A 17,761-nucleotide genomic window follows, 5' to 3' on the forward strand; every position below is an offset into this window, starting at 1 on the left:
CACATCTATCTCCACAATTTTTACAGAAAAAAAACTGGAATGAACAAGACTCCATGACTCTATCAAAATTTGGGTATTTTATGAAAGGTAAGAACATGGTATTGTCCAGCATTTAAATCAAATATGCCTGACAATACTGAATTGCTATATTTAGCCTAAACCTGAAAATGCTAAGTCTTATTTTCAGGTTTATTCTAGGTACATGTTATTCTCATTGTACAACTGCATTATAAATGTCTGCTTAAATTTATGGAAAAGGCAGAAAAAAATTAACACCTTAGATTCAGGTTTCTTTTCACTGCAATTTTTCAAGGGAGGAAGAACACATTTTAATCACACATCAAGGTTACCAATGCTGAATAATCAGCTACTGAGAAGTCAAATTATGTATATGTATTACCTAAAAATGAACATCATTGGCCCAAAATGTTAGTTTGAAACAAATTGATGGTCAATGTTTTGGGAACAACACATCCTAAAATTCAATTATCTTAAGTTGAGAACTTGGGCTTTTTATTTTTAGGTTGGGACACTTCTACATATTCCACATTTCATTGATAAGCTTCATTTATATTATGTACTTAAATTGCACAAATCTAAACATCCATGAATTGTTACCAATTACTGATCTAATTTTCCTTCAACAGAAATTAGTTTGGATTTGAATTTAATGCTTTTAAAATATATGTTTTAAGTTATGAACATGTTACAATTTTCAAATATATTATTTCTTGGTTTTTACAGACGCATGAAACTGAAGTCTCCCACAGTACATATATAGACTTTATAAAATAGAGAGGATGACAAACTAAAATAGTTTGCTTTCTTTATAAGTGAATAGAACTACCTTCTTCCTGAATCTTTAATAACTTTATTAAAACTTTCAGTAAATTTATTGTCATAAAAGAATAGACATATTCTAATGCTTTATTTCAGTATGTCTATTTAAGTAGTATTTATTTGAGACAAAAATGAGTAGTGCTTGTCCTGTTTCTCAAAAATGAATTCTGCAAGTTCTTTGTTTACATATAATCTGTCTTTCTTAACCTGATTTGTACAGTACTTACCCTACAAAACATTAATAATGGGTTTTACTTTCAATCATGCAAATTAAAGCATAGTTAAGGAGATTCTACCACACCTAAGAATTATAGTTAAATAGTGGCATGTCTCCATGTTAGTGATCATAAGAATTTAAGCAATTTGTTGTGATTTTATATTAAAGTCCATTTATTAGATTTTGCTAACCTCATATATTAACCTCAATATATTAATATTCTCATATATTAATTAACCTCAATATTAATAGTTTTAACTAATCAGTTAGCTTTTTCCTCTTAAATATGGAAGTAGGATTTTAATCTATAGTGGTATTCTTGGAAGGGATGCCTGCAGATTATAGATCATTTACCCTTAGATAGGAAAGCTTTCCTTCAAATCAGTCTCATTAAAATTACCATGTCAACGAGAGGCCTCACTTGGTGTGAAATTATTCTACTCCAAAGAAATGTTTGTCATATATCACTGATCTGAGAACAATATGGGGATAGCATGCTTAGCTTCAAAATACTGCAGGGTGGTAGGGACTAATGAAATTACATTGATTTGTTGGAAAAGATACAAATAAGTTTTTGTAAAAAGGTCAGTCAAATGATAGCTAACATTTTTATCAAATGTAGGAGCAGGAGTGGAAAACTTAGTGAATATATATTGTTCAGTGGTTAGAGAAACAAAGCTTAGTGCTTTCATTTGACCAACTGGAGACTTTAAAATGTTGCAATCAATAATGCCTGTAATAACCTCACCATTAGCCAACCCTACAAAAAAGCTAGTCCTAGAACGGATATCAGTATTTCATAATGCTTTTTATTGCACAGAATAAAAACATACTCATACTAACTGACCTTATTTGTACCATCTTCCAAAAGTTAATTCAGATCCAGAGTCTCATAAATAAGCTCTTAGCATGACAGCTAATGCGAGAACCTTTCCCAGAAGCCCCTAATAAATAAAGCTCCTGTTTCTTTAAGATGAGCTCCTTTTGCTTCTCTAAAGATATAAGAATACAATGATGTTGAGAGAAACCAGATGAAAGCTTTTACCTCATTAATAAGCTGTTGTCCTAACTGTAAGCCTGATGATATTACTAAAACAAAAACAAAAAAGTGCAAATGTTCATATTAAAAAAAGATATATGTTTTCTTTTTCTATTACTAGCTTCTAGTAGTATTGTGGCAAAAAACAATTATTTATGTGAATAATTTATATTGAAAAATAATTCTGTCAATCCAAATATTGTTTTATAAATGGTTAGGATTACCAGATAGCTGAAAAGGCAAAGTAAGACACACTGGTTATCCTTCTTGACATCCACAACAAAAATTTCAATAAAAAACTGACAAAAAAGTTTAACAATCGTTTAAAGTTATGATGGCACTAAAAAAACTACTTATGACCAGTCCTTACACTTACAATCATCGCAGCATCCCTATGGCCATATGATCAAAACTTAGGTGCTTGACAGCTGGGCATGTTATATTCACGATGGTTGCAGCATTCCAAAGTCACGTGATCATCATTTACAACCTTCCCAGTGAGCTTCTGACAAGCAAAATCAATGGAGGAACCGAAATTCATTTAATAACTGGTATGATTCACTTAACCGTTATATTGCTTAGTGACAGAAATATAAATCCCAGTTGTGGTCGTAAGTTGAAGACTACCTGTAACTGATTAAAGTCTTGTCAATTTGAGGCAGTAGCACAGGGGTGTCAAACTGGCAGCCATAAGCCAGATGCGTCACAGGCCACGCCCACCCCAGCTCTGCAAAGGCAAAAAATGTTGTGATATGTCATGATATGTCACGTGACACGATCAAGTTTGACACCCATGCAGTAGCATAAGCTGACTGGAAGGTACTAATTAAGGTCACAGAGCTGTCCTTGTTAATTTACATTTAGCATTTATTAGGGAAATGTTGTGCCATTGAGAAAAGCTGCTCAGGAAGAAACAGCTCATTACATACAAAAACTGGACAATATTTGATTTTAAAGCTATGTCAGTCAGCCAAAGGACATAAGGACAAAAAGGATATGTTCTCTTTTTGCCTGATAGCTGGTAACCCTGGATACTGGTTTTCTTGAATGTCAGCAGGATTTGTTTCATCTAGGCCATTCCCTGTTGTTGCATTCTTTAACTTTTTTTAAAGCTACTTTTGACAGAATTCCCTGAATGCTTTTGGTAATTCCATTTCTGGATACTGTTTTACAAATTCTGTGATTGTGCTTCTTTAAATTCAAACAGTCTTATGAAATTCTAGAGCATTCTTCATTTGAAAAGCCATCCCTTAAAAAAATACGAACAGTTATTTTTAAGAAGTACTGGCTGTGACTTCTCTCTGATGTTTTTGATACTGTTTTATGATAACCGTAGCAATTATTCCATTTTAAAAGGAAGTCTGTCTTTTTCATAATGTACCCCGTTGATTTCATGTTTTTTTCTGTCTAGTTTAAGCAGGACCATATTTTGGGAACCGCATTTTGATTCCAATAAACTGAAGATCATTTTCATCTTTTTTTTCTTTCTACATGTCCCGTTTCCAGCTTCTTCACAACTTAAGTACTCTTTCTTGTAGTTTTAAGTAGTTCAATTTTAATTATGTATTTCTTAAACATTTCATTATTATTAAGAAACTCTGGACAATTTCATTTGCGCTCCTCTTCAGCTTCTCCAACATAATGAGTAAAACTCAAGCATTCCCATGACAGGAAAAGTCACAGATGCAGCATATTCCCTTGATACTTGTACTCTAGCCTTTGAGCTCAACATGCCTCACCCTGAAAAAAACAGATTTCTTAGAACAAGCAATATTAATTCAGTGCTCTGTTCCTCCCCCATCCCAAGCAAATGCTGCCCACCTTACTTCTCTGGTAACTTCTAGCTTTCAAATGCAACACTGCTTTTTCATTATTTACATTTAAGAAGAGGCACTTTTTAAAAAAAACCAGAAAGTGCCACATACAGTAATTTTAAAGTACTGGCCATTGATCAAACTAAATAACTATATACAACTCCGGACCAAGAATTTTCTGAAGCAGTCCTAAAAATTGTCCACTTCCATACCTCTATTAAGCAGGGCTAATCAGATCTGCTAGTTGCAGATCAATTGGAAATATACATTTATGATACATCAGACTACATAAAAATAATTCATATTGTGTTCTTGAGTGCTGTGCAAAAATATACGTTTCTCGTTATTTAAAATACAGCAGTGGCAAATTATACACCTATTTCATACAGTGTCTAGTAAAACATTAGGTATCTCCAAATTATTCTATATAAATATCTTCTTTGTAAACCAATATGTCCTAATAAATATCTATTTCAGTTCCGTTTGAGCTGATTGCTTTCTCCAATGATCAAATTATTTTCTTGTTCTTCAGATAAAGCCTGCCATTTCTGCCGGTTCTTCCTGCAGCCCTCAAGCAAAGGGTAACAGGCTTCCGATATGTAGGTTAATGCCTGAAAAAACAGAAACATGAATTAGATTAATGGAAAAAGAATTGAGTCTTGGGAGAGCCTCTGTCTCTCAGTGCTTATAAGGAATAAATTAGGCCCTGAAACCAATATTGTCTGGCTCAACACTTTGAAATAAATGAAACTTCTTTGAAATGTGCTTTTAAGGTTGTAAAGCCTTCATCTCAATGGTTAATTACTGTCATCTGCTTTCACCTAAATCCCTTTGAACAGAAAATGCAGTTTTTAATTCAGTTCTTGCATATAACCCTGATACAAATAATTATGCCCTTTGACAGTTTCATGCAGAATACCTCATAAAGCTGTAAGCAGATAGCATCAATGAATCCAACTTGCATGCTGGGAATTTTGTTTTTCTTTTCTCTGTTCATTAAATCCTGAAGAAAAAAAATACAAATATTGGAGCAAGATTAGTTCTAGACATCCAAATATGACCATGTCCATTACCTTGTCCTTTTCAGTCAGGAAAGGTTGGTCTGCATTCAAATCCCATTTCAGTCTCAGTAACCTATATGGTCATTGATAAGCCAGTTTCGTTGATCCCTAATTTCTTTAATTGGGAAGTAGGAATTTTATTGAGGAGGTACAATCCATTAATGCTACCATAATATTGTTAATGGAGACTCTAAATGAGCCAGGTCAAAATCCCATTAAAAAATCAATGTAAATGGAAATATGCATTTAAATGTGACTTCATCATGCTTTTAGTCTCAATAGATCATTTTTCATATGATAAAGTTAATGCTGAATGGTTTGTAATAAAAAAAAAACCAGACACACATGTATTTTCAAGTTGTGGGGCATATATACAGATCATCCAAAATGATCTGTATATATATAAAATCATCCCTTTTATATAAAATACACTTTACATCAACATTTTGTCTCAGAGTATTCTCATTATAATAACTGAGTAATTCTGGTGATTTTCTTTAGTGTCAGATGAAGTGCACATAGAGCATATTCTTTGGAAAGCATAAATCATGGAAATAACTCTTATTTTCAGGTTCATTGTACATACATATTTTCCTAATTGTACAACTGCAGTATAAAATGGCTAGTTACATCCTATAGAAAATAAAGCATAAATTCAATATCACAGATTCAGGTTTTTCTTTCATTGCAATTTTTCAAGAGAGAAGGAACATACTGTATATTTCATTATGGGCTCTCAGTGCTAAATAATCAATCACCGAGAAATCAAGTCCAGTTTATGTATATCTAAAATGAACATCATTGACCCCATAAATGCTAGTTTGAAACATGTTGGTGATCACTGTTTGGAGGTATTAAACACATAAATACAAAAAGTTGAAAGCTTGGGCTTTTGTTGTTAAGGTTCTTTGGAAACTTTTAGATATTTCATATTTCAGTAATAAGCTGATTGGGTTGCAATAAAGGAAAAAGAGGGGTTCTTGGTGCTCTCGGAGCTTGGTTATTTTCTTGCAGATGTTTAATTATCCATTGATAACACCATCAGTGCTCTTTTCAGCCCCTCTTTTCAACCTCTCATTTCAACCCTGAGCTACAAACCCTTTATCAGTAAAGGATAAAGAATTCTAACTATATTTGATAGAAATATTTGATTTTGAATGAAATAATAAAAATGCTATATAAAATAAATTTCTAGAACAAAACAGTCTTAAAATGTTGTGCTTCTACTTACTGTGGGTTCAATATTAAGTTCTTTCCTTTCTTTATCTCCTTGGTCAAAGAACTCTGCAGCTACAAGTTCAGCAATCTGCATAAAGGAAAATATATGTCTGCTATCTTTTTTAGTAAATGTAATCAATAGATAATAATCTTTGTATCTAGTATAGCATAGTAGTTAAGATATTGGTATGAGAACTAGGTTCATGTCTCCATCTGATTATGGAGCTCCCTGATGTTTACTAGCCACTTTCTCTGAAGTTCAATGGCATACTAGGGTTTTCTGGTTTAAAATTAGGGGGCAAACCTACTAAATAAGCTCTTCAAAAAGGCAGATTATAAATAAAAGGAGAGAGAGAGAGACTATGCACTATTTTTAATGCTCTCTTTCTAAGAATTTTTTACCGATTTACTGACTGTGTCACGTTTCATTGCAAAATCAGTTTGTACAATAATCTGCTAGGCAGCAATTAATATCTGTGCCAAATGCAGAGTGGGTTCAGATGGGAGGAATAGCAGGAACAGTACATTCAGGAAATAAGGAATCGGATCAAGCTTTTGGGAGATACCTACCCGCTGCTGAACTGGCCATGGTTTTGTTATTGCTGATAAGTCACATGCAGTCATCAACATTGCCCTGTAAAAGCCAGAAAGCCATACTTTTACAATATATTTTGAAAAGCATAACACTTCTATAGCAAAATAAGAATATTTGTGACATCCCAAATTTCATTTAAAAAACAAAACTCTGGAAACATACAAATTCATCGTGACTTGAATAGATGAAAATGATAATATTTGTTATTGTGGGACTTAAAATATTGCAGTAAGGAGGGCATAGCTCCTTTTCAAATTGCTATTCATTTTTCCCACCATTCAATGTCTTTCTCTCTCTATTAAGCCATCATAGATTTCTATGTTTAGTGACTATTCCTGATCCTTATTGAAAGAGTATAGCTCAGTGTTTCTCAACCTTAGACTTCAACTCCCAGAATTCCCCAGCCAGCATGCAGCTAGAGATGACTAGATCCATGGAGGACATGTTCTTAGGAACATAGCTGGAAACAACTCCCTAACATGGTCCATGCTTAAAGCATTTATGAATGTCCTACAACTAGCCCAGATCATTACAGTCACTGGTTTACATAATTATATGTCACTGTAGATCACATCTGTTTTTGCTTGCTCTCATATAATTCATGAAAGGCAACATTCTTTCCTTTTTGATGAGTTATATATTTGATAACAATAGCTGCTGCCAATGTTGGGCTGCTATAAAACTTTGTCCCACTAAAAAAGGAAAGACTTGAGAAACCACTATGATTCAGTGTTCTGAAACCAGATCTATTCTAGACAATTTACAGACTCAGCCTGTGGCCAGATCTTTATCTTCATTGGCTATTTGTGACAGCTCAGTCATTCATTTATCATGGGCATTAATAAGCAAGATAATATGTTGCAAAAGCTCATGGTATGGTGACCGGTCAGTAGTAACTGAAAAGGTCAAAGCTCCCATCCGGCCACATCCATAAGAGCATGTAGAAACCATCCTCAGTTTTTATATATCATGTGCTATAAAGCAAAAGTGTCCTATATCCATAATGAACCTGATTCTTGCTGATGGACTAGATTCCTGTTGTAAATGTAAACTAACTACTCTGATGCAAAGCAAAACAAATATTTACTCTGAAAGCTAAGAATACTGATTTTAACAGTTCAGTGCTTTTAAACAATAGACTTTCATCCAAAGAACAATATGGTACTTTGTCAAGTCATGTTGGAAGATAATCTTCTTTGGCAAATAATATGAGACCTTACCAAATAATTAGAAGCAAGTAATTCACCCATATTTATGTAATTTTTGTTCTCTTACTGCCCAGCCCAATCACCCAATGAAAGCAAACCAATAATTGCTAACTCTAGGGAAAAAACCAAACTACAATAATATCCTTAAAAAACTTACAAAAATAATTCCTTTTGATAAGGCTCTTGTGGGTTAAACTGATTATTCCTCAGAAGGTCAAAAAACTCTCCTCTTCTTCTGAAAAGCATACAAACATTTATTATTTATTAAATGCCTAAAAAGGAAAATTTGTACAATTTTACATTCTTAAAAAACAAAGGAGAAAAATCACACATCCAAGCCTAAAGTATAATTACTGCAACTTACTTTATGTATAGTGCTAAATCTGTGGCAAGAATAGCTTGCTTGATGATTTTCAATGTTGCCTTGTATTCTTCAACAGAAAGAGCACTGAGAATCTGATTACCCTTCGTCCAAAAGAAAACAATGGAATAAGAATGCATTGATTATAATGATACAGTGACTTTGACAGGCTCTTGTTAAATTCTACACACTACATTATTTTCTTATATGCTGAAAGCAAAAATATTGAATTTTTAAAAACTCAGTTATTAAAACTGAGGAAGAGGAAAACATAACTAGGTAAGAACCCTAAGAAAGTATAGTTTTTTAACTATTCAGTTGAGAAAATATAAGCAGCTACTATTGAATTTTTCTCACCAAACCCTGGAAAAAAGCTACTTTATGGATGCCATCTGTGATATCTCCCATGGTCTATGTTTGTGTGCACACTGCTGACACTGCCATATTCAGTATCTACAATAACACACCCAAACATAAATTGTTGTAAATTTTCTGAGAAAAAAAATAGAAATATCCCAGCTACCATCTTCTTCTGCCAAAAAATAGAAATGGAGAAGATGAAACAGATCTTTATATACACCTACACCTGATATAAAATATTCATATTTTATTGCTGTGCCTTATTCCTGTACAGAAGCAAGCAGAAAAAATGCACAGTTCAATTGCAAGGAATAGAATTTGCCTGACATTAATTCTCTCTTTGTGCTCTACAAAATCCTTATGCTGTTCTAAATTGATGCAGGACCTGGCACAGCTTCATCAACAAAGATGCATTATTTATATATGTTCTGCTGATATAATTTTACTGACATTTTTCAATGTGTGTAATCTTGTAGCTTATGGCACAGTGTAAATATCTTGTTCTAGATATCTATCTTTAAGCATGTAATGTAAGTGAAATTAAGAGAATTTTCAACTGACAAAAACATGGAAACAAAAGTAACTGAAGGAGTAAGAGTTTCATATTGAGCTGAAAATATTTTGTAACTTTTTGTTTGGTCATTATCAAAGTTCATAAAAAACAATGCACAGGTTTTGCCTTTAGTTCACTGCTTCCACAAGGTTAGAAATCTTGCTTTTACCAACAATGCTTAAGGTTCCTTAGAAAGATTAAGCGAATTTTTAAGCATATTTTTTTTCTTTTTTCATTAGGGTCAAGTTAGTGTGTGTTTTCAAATATTAACAAGGTCTCCCGAGCTTATCACTCAGCATTGGAAAAGCTCAATAGCACAGCTTAGAATAGGGTTGAAAGATACTACTGGAAATTGTTCAAAGACTAAACTGGATATGATTTTCTTGTAAATACAACTATCATTTACCGGTGTGTTTAGGATCATCAGGCACTGATCAAAATGATGATGTTCCATTATTGAGTGGCAATATAGCTGTGCAAGGGGGTGCTCACTTCTGAAAAAAAAAACAAAAAACAGGCCACATAGAATTATCAGAAGTAATTAACTACAGATACAGAATAGCTTTACAAAGTTAAGAATATGGGAAATAACATTCCCCCACTCCCATTTGTAATAATTGCGGAATATGGCTGAAAGAAAACAAAACCTTATTCATCCTGAGATGCCAAGTAAAATGGCAGATCTGCAATTAGACATATGATTAGGAAAACGTTCAAAATATAAATTTTAAAATACAGAATCCTTCAAAATTTGGTCTCCAATTAACTTTGAACATCACTCAGTGAGGGAAGGGAAAGGCGACTGTGTGCTGCATAAATGAGAAGTATCCAGGTATAAAAAGCTAGACAAGTGATAAGATGTACTAGGATATTACTTTTTTCCCATATGACCTGGCTGAGAAGAAAAAATTCATCCTGTATTCTAAATTGCCTAACATTTTTACAGTGTATTAATTCAATTTTTTTAAAAATAAAATGCTATAAAAAGGTAATGTGTCTTGCACTCTTACAGACACTTTCCTAAATAGAAACCTTTCCTAACCTTAAAAGATACCATGAAAGGAACAGTGACAGAGAAATAAGATAAAGCTTTTCTCCTCATACAGCGACTAGTGTTCTTTGTACCATTATACTTCATTTTTATAGACATTTCTAAAAAGTATGTATTATACTATTAATATTGGCCATTATGTATGTATGTGCATAGAAAGGGGGGAGAGAACATATTTTTATAATAACCTATACAGCTATAATATTTTGGAAGATATTATTTTTTGACCGAAACAATGGCAATTGTCACTGGACTTTACTAATGGTTATCTGTCCAGCACCATCTGAGACCAATTGCCACCAATTGCCTGTGGAAAAGGATGGAGGCTGGTTCCCTCCCTGTCTCTTGCCTCAGAATCAACATAACCAATTGTCCCAATGGAAGAATTTCTGGAGGGAGGAACTGCGCTGGAAATAAGTGAGACGTCTACTTAGTGTGATTCTTCTTTCCCTTTGTGCCACCAAGATATTGCTACCAAATGATTTGTGGAGAAAACACCAAAGTTTGTTGTTAGGTATATTTTTCTATTTTTATTTAATAAATAATTTTTATTAATTAATTAATTATTATTTATTCTTTTATTTATAATGCCTTGTTTTTAAAAAATAAAGAACAACCCACTCATCCAAAACATAAAACCTCTTTAAAAACTCCAGTTCCCCCCATAGGAACCCTTACTACTTTACAGGATCTATCATCTCATCTACTTTGCATAACTGTTCTGCCACTGCAGTTCTCATAACCCAAAATAATTTAAATCTGGCTCCAGGACACCAAAACATTTCCTGCTTTTGATTTAAAGCAATCTTGACAAATATATACTCAGAATCCCTGAAAACCCTAAGAGAAGATTCCACAATCTGTCTAGTTAAAACTTCTCCAAATATCATGGCTGAAATGTTAATTCAAAATGAAAAATAGAAACATTAAACTGAAATATGCTTTCCTTTTATCTGCCATTTACTCACCTCTGTATGTAAGAATTATTCACCCCCCTGTGATCTAAATCATGGCTCAGAGCTGCAATCAGCAAAGAAAGTACCTCAACATCAGTAAGTTTGTTCTGTGCAATATGAAGGAGAGATAAATTACTATATTTGCAAACGTATTTGACATGGTACCAATGATTTACATGTTGTTTCTTTCTTTCTTTGGCTGTTTTGATGTCGATACATTTTGACATTCACTCTTAAACTGAAAGTAAATAGATTTATATATATGGTTATTTTAGTTGAGTAAAATTAATCTTAAATGTGTATTACAAATAATACAGAATTCTGAATAGATATATTATTTGGCCCCCAAATAATTATGCAATTTTGTATTGTATAAAACTTTATTTTAATATTTCATGGTTACAAATCCAATATTTAAAAAATAAACTATGCAAAGCAATAGTTTATCATACCATGTTCATTTTCTACTCTTAATTATGCAAATCTACCTCATTTAGGCCCAAATTCAGCTGTGCCAAATTTGCAATACACAAATATATCCAAACAGCAAAGGTTCAAGAGTTTGACTAATAGAGAACTTTGATTTGCTTTTACTCTCTTGAGCTGTACTTGTTCCACAGGTTTCTAATTCCGTGTAGAGTTGAGTTATATTCTCTGTTTGAGGATTTCTACTTGTTTGCTTAATCACAAACTGAACAACATTCCACATGCAGTGTAAATATCTAATATTTTTAGAATAAAGCAACAGACATCATAGTAGCCATCTGAAACCTAAAGACTAATATACACAGACTTTAAACAGGCAATCTGAAGCCTCCGGTGTACCTGAACTGACAGCCTGGAGTTTCATGGTAATTACTGAAAATCAGCAGCACAGCTACTTCCCATTTTGAGGCAATTTTGTAAGTCCTAAATATGTTTACACTATTTGAAAATAAATAAAGGAAAACTATTTTCAACTCCACAAACACTTTGAACTGTAGTGCTGGAGAAAATTATTGAGAGTTGCTTGGATAGCGAGAAAAACAAATCATCCAGTACTAGATACAGTAAAACCAGGCTGCTTTTTGAAAGCACTGATAATCTAAATTATTTTGGAAAAATAATATAAAGGCAAGAGAAGGCCTCAATGCTTGCAAAAATCAAGGCCAACTGACAAAGAGCTACAGAAGACATTGTGGCTACGTAACATCACTGGTGTCTGAAGTATGAACTTATAAGAACCAAAGAAACCATAAAACTGAAGCAACTGAATAATACATTTCTCATTCCTCAAAAAAAAAATCAGGAAAAAAAGAGTCTGGGTTTTGCTTAGATGTGTGACACTAAACTAACCATCTTAGTAGTTTTAGAACCTGATCACCAAAAAGTTGCCAACACATCATCTAGAGCAGGGGCGTCAAACTCATAACATCACGTGATGTGTTGCAATGTATTGCAACTTTTTTGCCATTGCCGGCAATAGGGTGGGCGCAGTTTTGCTATGATGCATCTGGCCCGCGGCCTGACAGTTTGACGCCCCTAATCTAGAGAGTGGTGTCTCCTAACAGGCAGATCAACAACTTTGTACTGACATAACTGCAGTTAACGTGGTAGGACTGCAAAGAACCACAGTCACATATATTACTATCACTGCTTATAGCAATAGACTGATTGATTATATGACAACCAAATTAATGTTGACTATACATGCAGATTTTCTCCAGAATGACCAGTTCCTAATTATGTTCTTCAGGCCTTTCAATGATGCAGCCCTCAGGAATGTGTTTGAGTCAATTCTCCTTGCTGCTGGTCATTCTCTTTGTCTCTTTCCTTCGCCCTTTCCCAGCATTCTCTAGAGAAGTCTATAATAGAGAACTAGACTTCTGGACATTTGCATAATGTGTCCAGCATATATGATAATGTCTTTCATATTAAGTTCAAATCAAGCTACTCTACGAAGTGCTATTGTGAGAAATATTTTTGACTTCTGATCCCTTTGCTATTGATGATTGATCCTAAAAGGCAGAAGCTATCCACCACCTCCACATCTTCATTATAACTTCTAAAACTGGTTGCTATATCTGTTTGTCAAGGTTTGCTCTTAATTTTGGTCCCATTTTCTTCACCATGCTCCTTGATTTTCTTGCATATCATTTGCATTTTTAGCTATCAGAGTTTACTCTTAATTTACTCTTACTTAGTTTACTCTTATGAAATATTTTCTTCTTTTAGTGATGTAGCTCAGGAATAGATTACATGAAGATGTTTAGAATCTATGAACTAACTCTTGGTAAAATTTCAACATAATGTGTTGCAATGTCTAACTAAGATTTTAAAAACAGTTTAATATAAATAAGGTTATCCAAACATACCTGAATTTTTCCGGTCTTTAAAGCAGCAAACATGCATTGGGCTGTATTAAAAGCATGTCTCCAGTTGTGATAAGTAACATTTTTTCGATAATTTTTCCTCACACTTAAAATCCATCTGCAAAGGACCTTTCAAAAATATTATTGTTGAGTTAGAAGTATGATACAAACACCATCATTTTCAGATAAAACCCCAAAGCCAAAATATTAAAACTTCAATAAATTTCACATTTGGCTTTTATACACACTTTGTGGAACTGAGTTATAAAAGTATGTTTTAACTTAGAAAGATGAAATTAAGAAAATAAAATGAAAGCAAGCATTTTATTTCTCAGGTTTATATGGGAGCTGCATAATCTCAAGAACAGACTAATATAAGGAGTTGTGTGTAAGAGGTATGTTTGCATCCCCAATAAGCTGAAGTATCTTGTTACCTTTAAATTTAAAGTGATGAACAACCTTATTGATCAAGTCTGCTGATTCTACAGATTCTAATGCACTGTTTGAAAGCGATAAGAAATTGCTCCTTTATGTACACATTTATCCAAAGATTGAAAAAAGCAAATGTCTAGGAAGTTGTAGGCTGATTAAAGCTTATATTTCCTTACAAGGGCCTAATTGCAGGGAGGCCCAATCTGAAAAAGTGCTTAGATATCAATTGTTAATTTGTTTTTCCACCATATGTTAAAGACGTGACAATGTTTAAAATAGAAAAATGGAAATCCCTCACTGCAATCTGTTCACTAGGCATTTAGAAATATACAATATATTTTGACTTAATTTTATACTGAGGTACTCATTTAAAGCAGGAATTCCTTATCAGGACACAGCTAAACAAGCTGCGCAGAAAATTTGCCTGCTGCAGGAAACAATATTTCTCCTTATATATAAGGTGTTCACACTTGTTCTGGGCAACTGTCAGTAGAAGATAATTCAGATTTCCCCAGATTACAGAATTCTGGAGAATCAAAATTAAAAAAAAATCTCAGGGAGAATTTTTAGATAGAGAAAATTTTCCTTTGTAGATGGTGACAAGGATGTGGCAAATATGGTAAGAATGGTGAGCAAGCACATAGCAAACTCCACTTCCTCTGGAGCTTATATGCACGGAAAATGACAGAAAATGTTTTTCACAGATAAGGCATTTTCCCCATGACTTTATAGATGATTTAAAAAGTACTTTATATCCAGTCATATACATATAACACATACATATATACAAACATGTACACACTAAAGAATATTATATTGGGGAATAATTGGCTGCATATATGGTCATGCCTGTGGCCTTACCTCATGTTTTATTTGGAAATTTTGTACAAGGTTAAGGTCAATAAACATCCGGATTGTGCACAGAGAAGTCTCCATATCTGACAGCTCAAAGTCACTGAAGTAAAAATCAGTGAGCCTGAGAGATTGTGCAGATGGTACAACAGCAGCCTTGAAACAAACAAGAGCAGTAGTGAAAAATGTTGTCTTTCAAGATACTAAATAAATAAACCAAAGCACCATGTGACCCAGATGTAATCTACCAAATGCAATTCATCTAGATTTATTGAAAACATTACTGGATAGGAATCAAATCTATTTTTTTTAACCATTATTCAGTTATTTACCACAGAAGTCCATTTTGGCTTTAGTACAATTTTAGCAGAAGACAAAATGTGATCTCCAAACCAGAGAGTAAAGTATGTGTTGAAAAAAGGAAAATCAATTTAGCTTCATTACTTATAAAATTAGGAATTACTTCTGAACAACCACAGGAGAGAGCTGTTCCTCTCATAACAACTAATACTGGAATAAATGTCTATGGAGATTCTCAGTCATCCAAGTCATGGTTGTCCCAAAATAATTTTTCAAGTCCAGTTGCCTTTTGAAAAAGGACCTTTAGATCAATACCGGAATACTATAATCTGATTTTATGAAAGACTTTTATTCTATATACATTAACTATGTGATTTATACATATATAAAGAGGCTGGATGGGCCTCTTTAGCATATTGCAGAAATGTTAAAATAAACTAAATATATAACAGATATACCATAGTTCACATAAGAAATGTATTCAAAATGCTGTTTTAATGATTTTACCTAACTGAAGATATATTGTATGTTACTATATTTTAAAATATAGCCCTGACTCCCGTATATATTTGTTATCCAGTGAAAATGGGAAATTTTGAATCCAACTTAATGTCAAATGCATTTTAATAGAAATTTGAAGTAGATTTTTCTCATGCAATGGTTTCCTAGTGAACAAAGCTACATCTGCATTTGCCCTGGTTATTAATTTAGAGTGTCCCTCTGGAAATACGTTTCTGCTAGAAAATGTTTATTTTCCAACCCTCACAGTATGTTCCTAGATCAAGAAACCTGAGGAGGGAGGAAAGGAGGGAAGGAAGGAAAGAAGATTTTCTGCCCTTCCGTACATCTACAGAAGACTACTAAATCATTAACAAAATCTGCTTTTTAATCTGTGAGACGGAGTTAAGTGGAAACTTTTAAAAATATAGGAGCAATAAATGAACGTATTTTCTTCTATGGTATAGTTTAACCTGGGAATTCATTGTCATGTAGTTTTAAAAGGAGATAGTTACATTCATAGAAAGACAGACCAAATTGTCAATGAGTTGATGACTGAATATAGGAGCATGCACAAGGGCAGTACTAGCTTGCCTTGAACCTTGAAACCTAGCTCAAATTAATTTTAACAAAGCCACAACTTTAGGATACCTTCATCTTGAATCTTCAAGCCAAAAGCAAGAATAACTTATAACAATTTACTGGATATATTGACATATGTTTTGAAAACATTGTGCCCTCTGCTCCACTGCATCTTCAGCTACTTATGGACCATGGTTAGATATACTGGAGAAAAAAGAAAATGGCATTACCGCTGTTACCTGGAGCTCCCTTGTTTCTTCTTCAGCAGCTGATGCATGGTAGGACAGCACCTTACAGGAAAAGGAACCAAAAGACACTGATCTTTTAGCAACACTTAAATCTATAATACTAAAAATCTAAAGCACTCTATCAATAATGATTCAGTGTAAACCAAAGTAAGGGAATAGTATAAACTGATGATCTTTACAAACTATGATCGATAGACACCTTCACTCCCAAAGGACAACTTTTTCTAGAGTAACTGGCCCATAGCCACACGAGATGTTTTTTTTTAAAGCAGGACTTGAATGAATTTTCCCTGTTTCTAGTCTGGAGACTCTAACCACTTCACTAAACTGGCTCTTCTGTCATCTGTGGTTAATGTTAATTGAATATTTCTTAAGAATGCTTTGAAATGAACATTTGATGTGATTTTACAAATTTTTAGAATTTATTTGATTCAGATGCAGTTTAAGTAATGGTTTAGATAAGTTAGAGAAGGTTAATTCATGCTGGGAGAGAACATTTTGTTCTTAATGATAATTCTTAAATCATTTTTGTTAATTACTAGCATTACTAGCATTAATGCCAGTATTTTGGATGATTCGTTAGTGGCAAGAATTTGGAAATTTAATCATTTTGTATATATTATGTTGATTGATAATGAAACTGTAAAATTAACTTTAAATACATAGTAGTGAAGCAGTAAATGCTTAAATATTTCTTTACTAAATTAAAATAAATGTTCTGCTTGGAGTTTTTTTATATTAATTCTAGATGGAGAACAGTATGATCATATTATTGGACACTGCTAGTATACAGGACTCCTGAGGTCAGCCACAGGGGGGGGGGAGGTACAACATTGCTTTAAATGAGCAAAGAATTTGCAAAGGACTCTTTTTCTTTTATGAAAAACAGCTGAAAATTTTCCATGTACCTATATGAATGACAAATAGCCGACAACATAGCTATAATTATAATCCTAACAAAGTTGTCATAATAAATTAGCTTTTTCCAAGGGTCCATAAGACAAGCATAAAAGAAATTCTGTCTTAGGAAAATTTTGGCAGAAGTTTTGCCTGTGTAAGAAAAAATATTTTTAATTTACTGAACAAAATGAGAATTATTTAGAGCTGTGAGTGAAGGAGAGAAGATTTTTATTTTTTGAGTTGGATTTGTGTTTAACTGGCATTTCATGAAGCTGAAATTATAACTTTAATCTATAGCACGTTTTTTCATAAGGGTATATTTTCC

At 33.2% G+C, this 17,761-nt stretch overlaps 1 protein-coding gene across 5 annotated transcripts in view; it reads right to left on the reverse strand.

The window, feature by feature from the left end:
* Positions 1-1,846: 1,846 nt before the first annotated feature.
* PDE5A (phosphodiesterase 5A) overlaps positions 1,847-17,761 on the reverse strand; it is a 122,358-nt gene continuing 106,443 nt past the window's right edge. For 4 of the 5 annotated variants that reach the window (XM_039320158.1, XM_039320155.1, XM_039320157.1 and 1 more), the window contains exons 11-21: positions 16,519-16,578; positions 14,918-15,064; positions 13,628-13,753; positions 11,286-11,380; positions 9,673-9,760; positions 8,357-8,457; positions 8,150-8,227; positions 6,760-6,823; positions 6,203-6,277; positions 4,830-4,913; positions 1,847-4,521 (exon numbers count right to left, since the gene is read on the reverse strand). In XM_039320158.1, coding sequence (XP_039176092.1) covers positions 4,384-4,521; positions 4,830-4,913; positions 6,203-6,277; positions 6,760-6,823; positions 8,150-8,227; positions 8,357-8,457; positions 9,673-9,760; positions 11,286-11,380; positions 13,628-13,753; positions 14,918-15,064; positions 16,519-16,578 — 1,056 coding nt within the window. In that variant the 3' untranslated portion in view covers positions 1,847-4,383. The remainder of the gene's footprint in view (positions 4,522-4,829; positions 4,914-6,202; positions 6,278-6,759; positions 6,824-8,149; positions 8,228-8,356; positions 8,458-9,672; positions 9,761-11,285; positions 11,381-13,627; positions 13,754-14,917; positions 15,065-16,518; positions 16,579-17,761) is intronic. The other variant, XM_039320156.1, reaches the window with a different exon arrangement.

The sequence above is a fragment of the Crotalus tigris genome, unplaced genomic scaffold (genome assembly GCF_016545835.1).
Source record: "Crotalus tigris isolate CLP2741 ecotype Arizona unplaced genomic scaffold, ASM1654583v1 scf7180000023625.2024221, whole genome shotgun sequence".
Classification (NCBI taxonomy): domain Eukaryota; kingdom Metazoa; phylum Chordata; class Lepidosauria; order Squamata; family Viperidae; genus Crotalus; species Crotalus tigris.